The sequence below is a fragment of the Wyeomyia smithii genome, chromosome 3 (assembly GCF_029784165.1).
Source record: "Wyeomyia smithii strain HCP4-BCI-WySm-NY-G18 chromosome 3, ASM2978416v1, whole genome shotgun sequence".
Taxonomy (NCBI): Eukaryota; Metazoa; Arthropoda; class Insecta; order Diptera; family Culicidae; genus Wyeomyia; species Wyeomyia smithii.
The window spans coordinates 14,970,469-14,985,810 of NC_073696.1; the positions used below are offsets into that span (position 1 = coordinate 14,970,469).

The 15,342-nt window shown below is 39.0% G+C and overlaps 3 protein-coding genes across 3 annotated transcripts in view; 2 read left to right on the plus strand and 1 right to left on the minus strand.

The window, feature by feature from the left end:
* The window catches only part of LOC129733350 (UDP-glycosyltransferase UGT5-like), a 31,312-nt gene extending 21,725 nt beyond the window's left edge, over positions 1-9,587 (plus strand). Inside the window, exons 3-5 of the mRNA XM_055695162.1 lie at positions 298-1,090; positions 8,879-8,985; positions 9,047-9,587. Of these exons, the coding sequence (XP_055551137.1) occupies positions 298-1,090; positions 8,879-8,985; positions 9,047-9,448 (1,302 nt within the window). The 3' untranslated portion in view covers positions 9,449-9,587. The remainder of the gene's footprint in view (positions 1-297; positions 1,091-8,878; positions 8,986-9,046) is intronic.
* Positions 9,573-13,889, minus strand: LOC129733347 (sterol carrier protein 2). The gene is made up of 5 exons (XM_055695160.1): positions 13,602-13,889; positions 10,986-11,500; positions 10,706-10,922; positions 9,974-10,640; positions 9,573-9,914 (listed from the first exon to the last, which is right to left on the minus strand). Exons 1-5 carry the CDS (start codon positions 13,644-13,646, stop codon positions 9,724-9,726), a joined length of 1,635 nt encoding a protein of 544 aa, XP_055551135.1. The 5' UTR covers positions 13,647-13,889; the 3' UTR covers positions 9,573-9,723.
* The window catches only part of LOC129733348 (UDP-glycosyltransferase UGT5-like), a 37,373-nt gene continuing 35,099 nt past the window's right edge, over positions 13,069-15,342 (plus strand). The window contains exon 1 of the mRNA XM_055695161.1: positions 13,069-13,374. The gene's annotated coding sequence lies outside the window, so the exon portion shown is untranslated. The remainder of the gene's footprint in view (positions 13,375-15,342) is intronic.

A 15,342-nucleotide genomic window follows, 5' to 3' on the forward strand; every position in this document is an offset into this window, starting at 1 on the left:
AAAAAAAAAAACTGTTTTGAGCCTTATAACACTGAAAATGTTACATACAAAAAACAACTGAGAACAAGCGGTGGACATTAAGAGGTTCACCAACCGCGCATCCCAGACTCAACACATATCACCGAAGGAAGCTCCTTGACATTCTATTAGAGTAAATTCTATGCAATTTAATATTCCAAACAACATGTATCGTTACATAACATACTAAACCAAGACATTGCATCGAAATTCGTTTTTTTTATCGTACGTTGATAGCTTATTACCTTACCATTGCGTTGTCTTTTTTTTCACCCGCAGCTCTTCGAGTACCGTCCGTCGTTTGCCCATTTCACGGAGTTTTTCATGCTGTACGATTGGGGAAACCAAGCGTGTAAAAATGCACTCGAATCGCCCGCCATCAAACAAGTGCTGGAGTCCAAAATACAATACGATCTGGTACTAGTGGAGCAGTTCAACAATGACTGCATGCTAGGAGTGGCCCACCTGCTTAACGTGCCCTACATTGGCCTCAGTAGCTGTCCGCTCATGCCATGGCACTACGATCGTGTTGGAAACCCGAACGACCCCTCGTACATACCGGCCCTTTTCATGGGATACTCCGAGAAGATGGACTTTTGGCAAAGAACTGCCAACTTTATAACGGCGAATGCTTTCAAATTTATGTACAGTTGGTTCAATGACAATTCGGCCAACAAAATGCTGCGGGAACGCTTTGGACCTGGTATTCCAGATATCAAGGATTTGCAGAAGCGCACCAGCATGATTTTTGTCAATCAGCATTATTCGCTCAGTGGGCCTAAACCGTTGACTCCGGCAGTTGTAGAGCTGGGTGGTATTCACATACAGGACTTCAAGGAACTGGATCCCTCGTTAAAAAAGTTGCTGGATTCAGCCGATCACGGTGTCATCTACATCAGCTGGGGATCAATGATCAAAGCTGCCACCCTGCCGGAAGAAAAACGCAACGCTTTACTTGCGGCGCTAGGATCGCTCAAGCAGACAGTTATCTGGAAGTGGGAGAATGAAACGCTGCCTAATCAACCGTCCAACGTTCACATCAGGAAGTGGCTTCCGCAGCGGGAAATACTGTGTAAGTTTGCCAATATTTGATCTTTATTTTTTGTTACCTACGTGATAACGAGCGTCGCGCGATACCGATTGACTCGTGTTTCTGTTCGTTTTTTATTTGGTTTTTTACTAAATGGAGGTCACTCATCTGTGATGACATGCAGAAATGGTTACCCAAAATGTGTGCGCGCGTGGACAGTTCAATCACTCGACCACTGCGTGATGCTTCACGGTCGCTGAAAATTTCCTCCAAATGTAGATGACACGCGTTTGGTATATAGGTAGTCATTTATTTTGACATCAGGGCATTTCGAAGCATAGTGTTTTGTGTATTTTCGCATCGTTTGAATAGTGATTGCATGTCATCAGTAACCAGGAACTGACCTTTTTTGTTGTCTTGCGGATCAAAATCAGCTCGAAACGTATTTGGTTTTAGCATGTAAACTCGATTTTTAGCGTCTACTCAAAGTAGTGATTAGGTTCATTGTTCCAAGATTATCACTTTTCAACATCATAAGTTTTTAATTAAATATGAAAATCAATTGTTTGCTGATGATAATATAGAAAACAATGATTTTTAGGTTTGGTTAATAAAATAGGAGCAATTCTATAACAAATGTCCCAATTTCAATATTTTTTTATTAGGCTGAAACTTTGCACAGATGTTACACTGAACGAATCATTTTTTTTAAAATCTTATTTGTATTTGATGAAAACCACAAAGGTTAGTTAAGCATTGATGGTTGCCTAATCATGGAAAAATGACAAAAAAAGTTTAAATTCCATAAAAAAGAAAACGATGAAAACCAGAACGGTATGCTTGATTGGTATGATATCTTCGGCTAACTTACGTTTTTTTTTACTAAACTTGTATACTTCTCAGGACGCAATAATTTACAGGACAAAATTAGGGTACCGGGAGTATTCTGGCCCACCTACATTTTTTGACCCGCCCGCGAACATTATACGCATTTTATCTGTCAAATTCAATGAATGTTAGAAAACTTTGTATGCACCAGTGAAATAGCATATCTAAGGATCATACTACACTAAAGTTTTCAGTAAAATACTGACTCAAGGTAGCACTATTTTGGAATTAGTTCATACATATTCAAAATCATGCCTGAGCCGACACAAAGTTAAGAGAAAGTGGTAATATTCAAGTCAATTTCCAAAAGCTAACAATAAACTGTTGTAATAACATTAATAAAATACCATCTCTTCTTATATTCTAACAAGTGGGAAAAAAGATAAAATAGTAGTTTAAGGCATGGCCAAAGCCCAAAGCGAACATATTTTGGCCATGCCACCTAACAGCTGGGTAGCCGCAAGGTTACAGAGTCCGCTTTGTCAAGCGGATGGTCGTGGGCTCGAATCTTAGTAGAATCAGGCCATTTGATGTCAAAACTGGACCTTAAGTATGGGTTCATTCTTAGGCTCCCCACCACTTACTCTTCCTCTATGCTGAAATCTATAATACCTTTGCGTGATTTCTTCTTAACAAAAACATAAGTCCCTCTTATTAATAAAACTGGCCAGAAGGACGCCCGACGAGACTTCTCCAGGGAATTATAATTGGTGATATTTGGCAAGAGGGAGCGAGAATCGCTATAGTAGAACACTGCCCATAATCGCATATTTGTAACATTTGCAAAATTGGTAGTTCGAGCAAATCGCACTTTTATATTTTGACTCTAAATGCATTGTTCCCAATATATTCTTGCAAAGAGACACTTCAACTGAACTTAGTATCATGGAAAAATGCACTACTTTACACTATGTATACATTGAACACTACTTTTGAAGTCAAATTGGTTGAAATTTTTGCAATGATACATTAATGCCGTCACTTTCAAGCTACTTTTGGAATATATCACAGGGGAAATGAAGTTTTTCATGCATTCAACAAACATGAGCTGAACATCAGAAACGGATCACCGGTGGTTGGTTACCGGACCAGAATAACTTCCGAGTTCCAAAGCATGCAGATCTGGATTTGGATGAAAGCTTTTTTGGTAAAAAAGTGGAAAAGTTAAGCAGTGTGACAATTATGCGGTTATTTACGCTATACTAACAACTTGATATTTTTTACGACTTTTTTCGAACAAATACAAGCATATTTTTCAGATGGAAACAGTACATACTATTCTGATCATTTCCCAATAAAAAGCACGAAATCCATAAAATGTCGAATGTTATAACTATGCGATAACAGGCAGAACAGTAGGCGTGTAAAGGAAGAGCATCACATTACACACAAGCACTGATAAAAAATAATAATAAGCATGCCACTTCTTAATAGGGCTTTTGCTACACATACATACATAGCATCTGTTGGGCGGGCACACATTGCAGATTTATCATTTGTTTCTGTTGTGACGAGTAGAGATTTAATCATCAATTACTTGACGGATTCCTATCCTTTTTGTGTCGATTTTTTTTTTGAATATCCACGAATAGTGATAAGGCTGATACAAATTTCGAATTCTTTTTATGTCCAAGGTTATCAAAGTTAGCAGAGGGGGTGGCAGAAAATAAATAACACCGAGACGAAAAAAAAAGAAATATCTTTGATCAAAGTTTGTGTGCAAGTTATGACGTTTGTAACTTGCACTCAAATAAATGTTGAAAAATAACCCTTTATTATTATTAGTATTATTATTATTATTATTATTATTATTATTATTATTATTTATTTCGCTTGCCTTAAGACGACACTCTCGCTGTCACCTGACTTGTTTGTTGCTGAATTAAGCATTTATGTAGTCGGAAAACCAATGAAATGAACAAAACGGTTTGAGCTTTTTTTCTTCCCCTTCCAATATGAAAATAAAATTTGTAACGGCCTAACTATCATTTTATTATTTCATTTTGTCAGAAAAATTCTAGAACGTATGCACTCTTTGGCGATCATGAATCTACCGAGTCCATAAAAAAACAGCTCTTATTTAATTTCTAGATATTTTTAAATTATAGCGATACATAAATTTAAAATTTTTACTACTTCTTAGACATGAAAAAATCAACATTGATTAGTATTGATTTTTTTTTTTAACGAAACTGAAACAAAATCCTTACATAACGTTCTCGGAATCCGGTATTTTTCAAATGTATCTAAACTTTTTAAAACCTTTATATAATTTCCAAGGTACATTTCTACCGGCGAGATATTCTGCAACAACGGGAAATGTAATATTTTTCGGTAAATTCATTGTTTAATATTCGCGCCGCTCCGATTAGCCTGAGTCACAACTTTAAAACTCCAAGTTTTACCGCATACCGAATTTTAATACTGAAAATGTAAGCTTGATGAAATAAGTTTTTATTGCGTGATTTTCGTATTGAGTACTCTAAAATAATTATTTAAATTAATTTCCGCTTGCCGATCCGTGTCAATCATATGGAGCTGTCACTTTTGCCTGCCCAACAGATGACTAATACATATGCACTGTGCAAATGCCCTATAGCGGTATTGCTTATAATAGAAGTGTGGGATACAGCAGACACCCGGGCATATCTCACAATAGATCAACGATTCTGGTCGCAGTGAGGAATTCCATACAGGAAAAAAAACCAACTTTGACAGCTCTTTGATTACTGTTCGGTCGATTGGTGCCGGGGCTGGACAGAGAAACAGCTTGCAGCGATTTACGGCTAACTATTTTTCAATTCAAATCAACATGAAACATTCAACGATATGAAACTGGCTGCAAATGCCTGCAGACCTGCTATAAGCCCGATCTATTTATTTTCAGATGCTTCAAATTGCAAAAATGGCAGAAGGATGTCCTCTTAAAACCCACTATTTCTACTATAAAAAAAGATCGCTGATGATCTAAAATATGATTAGTCCGGAATATTTCACATACACGGTTCTAAATATAGAGGTGGGTCAAAATATAAACTTGTGGTCCAAAGTATGTTTTTAGTCTTTCTTAGAAATTTTGACATTTCTTTGACATTTTCCAACAAAATGCATAGTTGAACGATGTATGTCAAAATAAATACTATGCACTTTAAAATGGTACGATAGAGATCATGTTTTTTTAATAAATTGTGCAGTCACTTTCTAAACCGAGCCAAAATACCCCCGTTACCCTACTTTCTACCACTTTGCCGAAGACATCACACAAATTAAACAAACTGTTTATTTTTTTTAAATTTTGTCTTTTTCGTGATAAGACAACCATCAATATTCAAATAACTTTTTGTAGTTTTAATTAACACAAAGAGATTTTTAAAAAAGGAACCTATTATTATTTTAATATATTTTTTTCATATTTTTTGTTACTGTGTATATATTTTGTGGAAAGACAAAACTAGTGGCTACAATTTTGATGGAGACGTCACACCGCTCGAACAAACTGAAAAGTATTTGTAAACAATATTACCATTCAAGAAAAAATGCTTAGATTTCAGTGAAACTTTGGTCTGGCGATGGCAATTCAACCATGAATTCCCCGTTGAAATTTTATTTATTCAACTTTGGATAGCTATCGCGTTCATATACAAAACTAATTTAACATTATGTGATTTTTCCTGCCAAACGGCATTATATTGGTGTTTATAACAGTGTTGCCAAATGATGGAAATGTCACTGAAATTCATGTTAAGCCGAGAAATGTTCAATGTGTCAAATGAATATGGAATCATTGGGTTGATTCGTGTCAAGCAACTAGGCTAACAATGGATTTTTTCATTTGATCACGGTTTAAAAAAATTACCGACAAATTGGCCAAACAGTTTATTATTATGAATTATTTCTGAAAGTTAAAGGTACGAAAAATGAAAAAAAAAGTTAAGTTTTTTGTTCGTACTTTTTTTCCAACGCAACCTCACGTAATTTCCTCAGAGAAAGAATAATCAAAAGGTTATTAGTTTTTAATTCAGTCTTTTTAAGTATATTGTCAACGGAGACTCCTCATCAGTGCCTTGAAAAAGTAATCTTATTTTTCTTACTAGGCAAAAATGCAATACAGAGAAACGTTCTTTCGTATTTATTTGGAAGTAAGTTTGCTCAAAAATGCTGCTACTTTTTCGCAACGAAACACATTTAGAAAAAATATAAATGTGGTGAAATAACGTTTGCTTTAAAAAAATGGACTTTTTTCGAATGGCGATAAAAAACCAGTAATACTATACGACGCGACGCGAGATGAAACGCAATACTTATCGTTCCTACTACAAGCAGTAAGAACGATAAGTGTTGTGTTTTGTCTCGCGTCACGTCGTATAAGTGATGTCAATTCTTACGTTGCACGAAAACACCAAATATTGAAGAGTTAATACTATACTATAAATTTACCTATTCACGGCAAGTCCGGAGCGAAAGAAGAACGGCTTTGATATCCCTTATTTGTCAGCCACAGCGGCCCACCTTCTTGATGAACTTGGTGTGTGGAATGAACTTCACCTCGGAGCTCACTTCCTTCGTGGGGGAAGTGAAATACGAAGTGCCCTGCCAGTCGTTGCCATTCAGGGTGAGATGAGTCTCTTCGTTCATTACCACGGCCACGTCACGATTCGCAGGGAAAATCGAATTGCCTGCAGTTCCGAGACAATTGGACGGGACTGCCGCTTTCCGACATATTTTTTTTTAAAGGAGTTTTGTGAGTAGCTAAGGTATTTATGATAAATATTAGTAAGTAATGAGTATGTATGTCCAATCACAGATGATGACTTTTCAACATTGTTAGAAATTTGCAATTTCAATTGTTAGGATTTATTTACTTTCGCAAATAGGACTTATCATTCGTAGGGATTTTAACCTACTTGTCAAAAAAGGGGAAATAAACTTACAACTAACTTAATTGCTAACTTATTGGCCATAAAGAACGCTTATCGTAGCAATTGAGGATTGCAACGATTTTTGTCGGAAATTGTTAATAATATTATTTGACACAGCTTCTAATGTTTCAACACCAGTGAGTCTATGTAATTCGAGTGTACCAAACCAAGGAGGACGCTTCAAAATCATTTTCAGAATTTTATTCTAAATCCTTCGAAGCGTTTTCTTCCTTGTTAAACAACAACTTGACCAGATCGGTACAGCATAAAGCATTACTGGTCTATAATTTTTTTTTGTAAATCAAAAGTTTATTCTTTAAACGAAGTTTGGAATTCCTGTTAATGAGAGGATTTATACATCTCGCCTATTTGATGATTTTTGCTTGTATACTCTCAATGTGCTCTTTGAAAATAAGTTTTTTATCGTAAATTAGTCCCAAGTACTTAATCTTGTCGGACCAACTTGAAATAACCCCATTCATCTTGACAACATGATTATTGTTTGGCTTGAGGCAGGGATACCAAATGTGCAGATTTGTCTGCAAAACGCAGATTTTTGGAGTCCGTGTGCAGATATTCATTGATTTGCAGATATTTGCAGTTTTTCCACGGTTTCTGCAGATTTTTGTCAGAGTCTTCTTATATTTGCGCAGATTTTCTTAAATTGTGTGCAGATTTTTACAGACTTTTGCCTGCGCGAGCAAAATTTTTTCGGACCACGGATAGAATTTTTTTAGATTTCGAGCAAATTTTTCCGGTTTTTCGAGCAGTTGCAGACATGTTTCAAAAACATCTGGCATCTCTGGCTTGAGGAGAGAAGCCCTAGTTTTATATTCCCCGACATGTATATCCATGTTCGCCAAGTACTTTTTCACTGTTGGGCCGGTTGCATCGACCTCCCGGCCAAGAGTACGCAGGGATGTAGCAACTTTTCCCTCGGTCTTCCTCTTCAGCATCCTTTGGATTTTTCTTGTCGGTCAGGGTAGTCCACCATCCAGAACCGGGCTTTCTCTCGATTTTCTGATTATTGTGGATGCCGGAATGGGCGTATTGAGCGTCCACAAAGTGCTGCACGATGTCGATTAGACTGATACTCAACTGATACTTACTTGCTTACTTGAATGGCTGTACGTCCTAAGACATGGCCTGCATAACATAATTCCGCCAACTTGATCTCCACATTCTGTCGTTTGAAAACTTTGAGCGCTCGCAGGTCCGCTTCAAGCATTGTCCACGTCTCATGCCAGTAGATATCAACCGGTCTAATAAGCGTTTTGTACAAGGTGCACTTTGCGCGGGGACTCAGAAATTTCGATCGTATTTTTTTTTGTGGAGCCCATAGTAGGCATAACTACCGTTGATAGTTCGCCTCATAATCTCACGGGTGGTATCGTTGTCCTCAGTCACCATTAAGCCAAGGTGCACGAGCTTGTCGACTACCTCAAACTCATCACCGTCGATTATCACGACACTACCGCGTGCCCTGTTGCACTCAACACCATCCCCGAGCATGTATTCGTTTTAGACGTGTTTATCTTCAATCCAATCTTCTCTGCTTCATATTGGCTCGCGCAACAAAGCCTTTGCGGGACGCGTTGAATCCTGACTATCATTCAGGTGTTCATCGTAGTGCTGTTTCCACCTGTCGATCACCTCACGTTCATCCGTCGAAATTTCTCCATCTTTATCTTGAGTCCTGACACATTTCTGCTTGCGACTCAAAGCCTGCGCAGAATGCGTTGAGTTTCTTGTAGAATTTTTTGAGAATGATCCAGCTGCTCCATTTCTCGGGCGGCATTTTTTGTCCCGGAAAAGTTTTTTTGTTGTGTCTGTTAGTACTCAGTGACGACTTCGGGAAGTTTAGGCCGCTTCAGATCCAAATGTCATCTACCTACTTTATAACTTTAACAAATGACCATTTTGATGAATTCAATTTTTTATGTTTCAGACATTTTACAAATTGTTCAGTCCAGAAAAACAAAGCCTAAGAAAAAATTTGTAAATGAGCATTTTATCTTTGCAGGCCATCCAAAGGTACGTGTCTTCATGAGTCACGGCGGATTGCTGGGAAGCTCTGAAGCAGCTTATTGTGGTGTCCCAGTTGTCTCTACACCGATGTATGGAGACCAAGTAAGTTCCACCCATTGTGAATTCTTCATTAATTCTCACATTTTACCCTCCTTGCTTGCAGCATAACAACGCTGCTGCTATAGCACACCGTGGAATGGGCGTTGTTTTACCGTACGAGAAGATCTCTCGTGAGACGGTGTCCGAATCTCTGCGGAAAGCGCTGGACCCGGTGACGATGGAAAACGCGAAACGAGTTTCCTTCTCCTATCGTAATCGACCCCAAAGTGCCGTCGAAACTGCAGTTTGGTGGTGCGAGCATGTCGTCGCTACCGGCGGACTTCCGTTAGCCAAATCATACTCAACTGAGCTACCGTGGTACTCCTACTATCTAATAGATGTGCAGATCGCGGTTTATACCTTTGTGTTTGTCTACCACTGGATCGAGTATAAGTTATTCAAGCGGCTTTGCTGCCGAGGTGTGTCCGGTTTCAGTGAAATTGACGCGAAAGTAAAAACTAATTAGACAGTTTAGACCAATTTAGACTACAAACTGAGGCTGAGTCCGTACATCCATGAGTGATCAAAGAGTGAAAAATAGTGATAAATGAAATATTTATGAGTGTTTGATAAAACAATAAACAAATGTCTAGGAGCTATCACCAGTTTATGTTTTATTTATAAAATATATCCTTGAATTGTTCTCACAATTGGTCTTAACAATACATTTTTAAAATGCCGCGACGGAGCCAATAGTTAACGTAATATAATACAAATATGTAAATGCCGTACTACATCGCATTACAGCTTAGATCTCAACTCTTCAATCCGTGAGTTTGCGCTCTTCTGGAGATCCACCAATTTCATTGCCAGTCCCATATTGCCCTGAATCTTGACCTTCCCTTGGAAAAAGGCTTTTTGTGGGTTGAGCTTACCGGATATTAAATCCACAACATCGATGTCATTTATAATGAATGTTACATCAGGTTTATCTAAAAAAGAGTAAGCTGATATAAAATCCGAGAAAAGAAGGATCAACTAGTTCTATTACCAGTTCCTTTGTAGGTGACGGAGCCTTTGCCAACCTTGGCGTTAATAACCCAATAGCCTTCAGCACCATTCGGTCCATTGGTAACCTTGAAGCCATAGATTCCGCGAACTCTATCGATCAGATTATCCTTGTCATCGGCCATGGCTTCTTCCAGTAGCTTCATATATGGAGCTACTAGGAAGCCTTCGGGTGTATCCTTGAGCTTTCCGGCAGCGGTCAAGTTGGTGTTAATAGGCTTTCTTGTGTAAGGGAAACCCAACCGATACAATCCCACAACAACAGCACCACCCAAACCAATATTATGCTGTAAGGCAAGTTTAGCTCCCTTCACTTGGCGCTTATCAGCTTCGCCACGTAGTTGCCAGCACAGCTCTGAGCACTGAGCTAACCCAGTAGCACCTAGCGGATGTCCCTTGGAGATCAATCCACCGCTAGGATTGACAACTACCCGCCCTCCGTACGTATTATCGCCGCGATCGATAAATTCGCCTGCCTTGCCAGGCTGGCACAAACCAAGCGCCTCATAGGTAATCAGCTCATTTGCCGAAAAACAATCATGAAGTTCTACCACATCTACATCCTGTGGTTTGAAGTTAGTTTTGGCAAAAACTTTTTGTGCAGCGTTACGAGTCATGTCGTAACCCACAATCTTCATAGCGCTTCCTTCCTGAAAACAGAACAAAAGCTGTGATCACCCATTCTACGATATAACATTAGTGTTCCGAGACTCACCTTGAACGATGACGGCAAATCGGTCGACATTTCCATGGCAATAATCTCAACGGCTTGTGCCTCCAGTCCGTGACGTTTCACAAAACTTTCCGAAGCAAGAATGCAACAGGCGGAACCATCACTAGTGGGACAACACTGTAACTTCGTGAGGAATTCGTGCACATTAGAGGACTTGGATATCTGCTCTAACGAGTATTCATCTTGAAATTGCGAGTAGCTGCGAAACGAAATGCGCCTGAATGTAGACTATGCGTGCTGTTTGAATAAATCAACGACTTACGGATTATTGGTGGAATGTTTATGATTTTTGTAGGCAATCTTGGCAAAATGTTCGGGTTTCGTGCCGTACTTTTGCATGTGTTCCAGACCAGCATTACCGAACAGCTGCGCAGAAATTGGTGCCCCGGTGATGTCGAACTTTTCCGCCATAGCCGAAACTAACAGCTCAACCGGATTGGTTCGGTCCATGTACTTGGAAGTCAACGAACCGCGTTCCATCTTTTCGAAACCTAGCGCCAGCACGCAGTCATTGTTTCCCGTCTCGATCAGCTGCTTGGCCAGCAGCAGCGCCGTGGAACCCGTCGAACAGTTGTTGTTCACATTATAGATGGGAATACCGGTGAAGCCGATTTCGTACAACGCTCGCTGGCCGCAGGTCGAGTCACCGTACACGTAGCCGACGGTGGCTTGCTGAACGTCCTCATACTTGATACGGGCATCGTTGAGGGCCTTCGTCACCGCCTCTTTCGCCATCTGCGGGTAGTCGAAGTTCTCCCGGCGGCCGGGTTTCTCGAACTTTTTGATTGATAAAAAATATAAAAAATCACAGGAAGGTTGTATGCAAAGCCACGACCGCAAGGTTGAAGTAGAATACTTTTACAAGAAAGATAACCCGGCTGCTTGCGTGTGTCATTTTTTCTAGTAAATAAACGTTGACCGTTCATTGGCAGTATTGTAATTTCTATTTGTTTGATATTTTGAATAAAGTTCATTGAATATTTTTCAATTTTGTGCAAATGAGAAGTTGAAGTGCTGCCGAATTGTAATATGCACATTTAATACGACATCATTGAACGGGAACGGAACAAAGGCTACGGTTATGCAGAACACGAATGCCGGCGCGATGCGATTCGCCTTACCGTGGTGAAATGTACAGCTCTTTTTAAGGCGAAGTAGAGCTATACATTTCAACACATTTCGTCTTGCCGAATCGCATCGCGCCGTTATTTGCGTTCTGCATGACCGTAGCCAAACACTAAGCGACGCAAACAAGTAATAATAGTCAGAGTATGTATGTAGATGAAGATAATTAACTTTGGATTATAGCGCAAAACGAGAAAATATTAACTCTTCAAATATTCATTTGTGTTCTTCAAATTTCAGTTGTTCAATTTAATATCCGATGAAATGTCTGTTTATTATCTGATAAAGCTCTTATATAGGCCAAATGATGCATTCCCAATTTACTAGGTCCATAACTCTGCCGACCGTGCTTGGGAAAGCGCGGTATAACGACCAATCAGAGGTCTAATTTTGTGTTTTGACAAGGCTTAAGTATTTTCAATAGTACAATAGTTCGAATGATAAAATTGCAATTTCATGCATTTGGTAGGAATCTTAGAAGATTTTCTAATCGATTGCTGCAAAAACGAAGGAAATCCATCGAAAACTAACCGATTTATTAGCATTTGAAATTGGACATGTTTCTCACTTTTTCCAGTTTTAGATTTTCATTTCACATCCCTATTTAGCCGAACTTCCTGAGAGAAGTATTCTACTTCAGAAAAATTTATTTTTTTTCGCGATTAGAATGCTATCGAACAATTATGTAATCTTACTTAAGTGACACCGCGATGAGTGCATTTTTTCTGTTCGTTTGTTCGTTCCCTGGCCAACGGCAATAACAGGCGATAAGACAAAAATAACGAATCATTACAGATAAAGCTGTTTGGACGGATGAAAGTTCATACGCTTTATCTTGAGACCAAAAGCAAAGAGTGTAACCTGGGGCTAGCTTTTTGCGTATGTTATGTTTTACTATAACATTAAAATCTGATATTACGAAGGAAACTGTTATCCGTTAGGCTGTTCAGTTACGAGACTAACAGGTAACATGACTTAAATAATCAATAAAAAATCAGGACGTTTTTAACTCAATCAATTTATCCAAGTTGCATCACAGAGTAAACAAATCGATTCCACAAATAGATGGGTATTTATCTAGAGTGATTTCTCCTTTATACTTTGTTAGTATAGTCTACTGGCGGATATCTATATTGATCGTAAGCCGATTTGCCGCGTTTGTTTTAGTCGTCTCATTCGCGTGTTGAGTTCGACGGAAGAGGGAAAGGATGAAAGGTCGTTTTCTTCGTTTGTTAAACTAGTTAGAATACTGAACGCGGAACGGTGGTCTTCCCTTACTCGGTTAGTAAGCTACGGTGAATTGTGTGCGTGTAGAGATAGTAGATATCGTCTAAGTCGTTTTCCTAATTTATCAAAGAAAAATACGGCCTAGTGCAAAAAAGTGCAATTCATATAACGTTATAAGTTTTGTTTTGCTAACGTAACTACCACTGGACGGTGGGAATCTCGTTTGCGCGATCGGGGAGTTCAAAGTTCATTGGAAGTTTCAAGAATCTGTTGGAATGAGAACAAAATCTTAATCCAAGGTAAAAAATAACTCAAATCGAACAGATAACGTGTATATTTGACACAGATTGGACTGATCCGTCAAGTGATTACAATTACTTTATTAAAATTACGAAATCAAATCAGGTTTCCTATACTACCATGGCCTTCACTCTCTACGTACCAAGCACTTATTACAGCACCTGTACGTAGCGTAAGTTACAAGTCATGAAAAGCGAGGTAGTAAAAACAGGCAAATGAAACTTACTTTAGTCATTCCGACACCGACAACGTAAACCTTCGGCACTCCCATTATTTCTTCGTTGGCTGGAGCTGCGTTTTCTGTGCAAATATTCCTCACAAGAACAGTTTCCTTATCACTTTCTAGTCACCGGGAGCTGAACTAGGACACCGCTTGAATGTAATTCTTAATCGTGATTAACGTATGCAGGCAAACGCACCGTGGCGATTGGCTCAAACTGACGGGTTCAAGACACGGAATGAGTAAAAATTGTGAACAACTCAGCGTAAAAAGCTCGTATGTTTGGAGTGGTATTCGTTTGTCGTTCATTACAACACACATGAATGAAAAACTAGCATACAAGACGTCATTGCACTGCAGGGTTGAAAACATCATACATTTGTGTGTTTGTGCCCTGTGGGTTTAAGAAGCCAATTTAAAATGACAGTTATTCAAAAAGCAATGAACTTTATGCATAAGTTATGTGTTGTTTAACTTTTTGAAAATAAGAGTTATTTTGTGCAAAGATTCCCTTCTAATCTTTTTAAGGTGTTCATTATGGCTCTTTGGAGAATAAGGCTTATCACAGAATTATATATATGATGATCATTAGGATAGCAATGACATTATTTTATGGGAAAAAAATACCTTCGAATTTCGTTCAGAAGTAGGGGTCTAAGCCAAGGGGCTCGTGTGGCTGTCAAACTCCATACATTTTTCATCTACCACTCATTGATGCTGGTACCAGCGCTTCTGGTACCCACTTTTTGGTTGGTTTGCCCTAAAACAACTGAAATAGAGTACACGTCTCCTAATTGTCAATTGACTTATTCTTAAAAATATTCATATAGATAGAAAAAAACAAAAACTCAACATTTGTTTTGAATACAATTTGCACTTTCAATGAATAAGATATGTTTTATACAAATTTTCAATAAAATACAGACACCATGATGAATTCATGATTGGTAGGTGAAATTGTGACGTTTATAGTCTTTTGGTCTAACCGCCAGCCTCTTACACCTGTGAAAAAAGTTGTTCTTTTTTTTGGTTCGAAAATTTATACGGAATTTTCTATAACTGTTGTTCTTGCTTGAACGTCTGCCTGTGGTTTCGTCTTTTCGAAAATAGTCTCCATGCAAAATTTCACCTTAATCGGACTTCGGGAACATGTGTCTCAAAGCGGCCAGAGTTTCACATTTTGGCCGATGAAAAAAAAAATGCCAGGTAGTTGTTGATGAAATTGTTGAGACTTGGAAACTTTTGATATGAGAGTTTCCAGGCTCTCATCTTTGAACTTACCTTACCAAACAGTCCCAAGCCGGTAAGAGTAATCTCCATTCCACTCGATCCGTGGCTGCAGTTCGCCAGCTCTGCAGACTGCGTAGAGTCCGAAAGTCGTCTTCGTCGTCGTCGTCTGATCAATCTACCTTAACCGCTGTGCACCTCTCCGTCTTGTCCCTGACTGATTGGAATCGTTAAGACAATTGGCAAACTGCCAATCTAGGTGTTTTGGACGATAGATGGCTCCCCAAGCAGCTCCTCGTAGTTGATTTGTCATCTTCACATTCCGTTCTCCATCTGTATTTCACCAAAAATGACCGCAAGGGCACATTGCTCCTCTACAAGTATAGTCCATGTCTAATGGCTGTACAGGACTGCCGGCCTGATCAGGGTAGATGGTCAACTTGGTGCTGGGGCGAATTCTACTCGATCAAAGCGTTCTCCGGAGATTAAAGTATGTGTGATTTCCTGCCATAATGCGTCG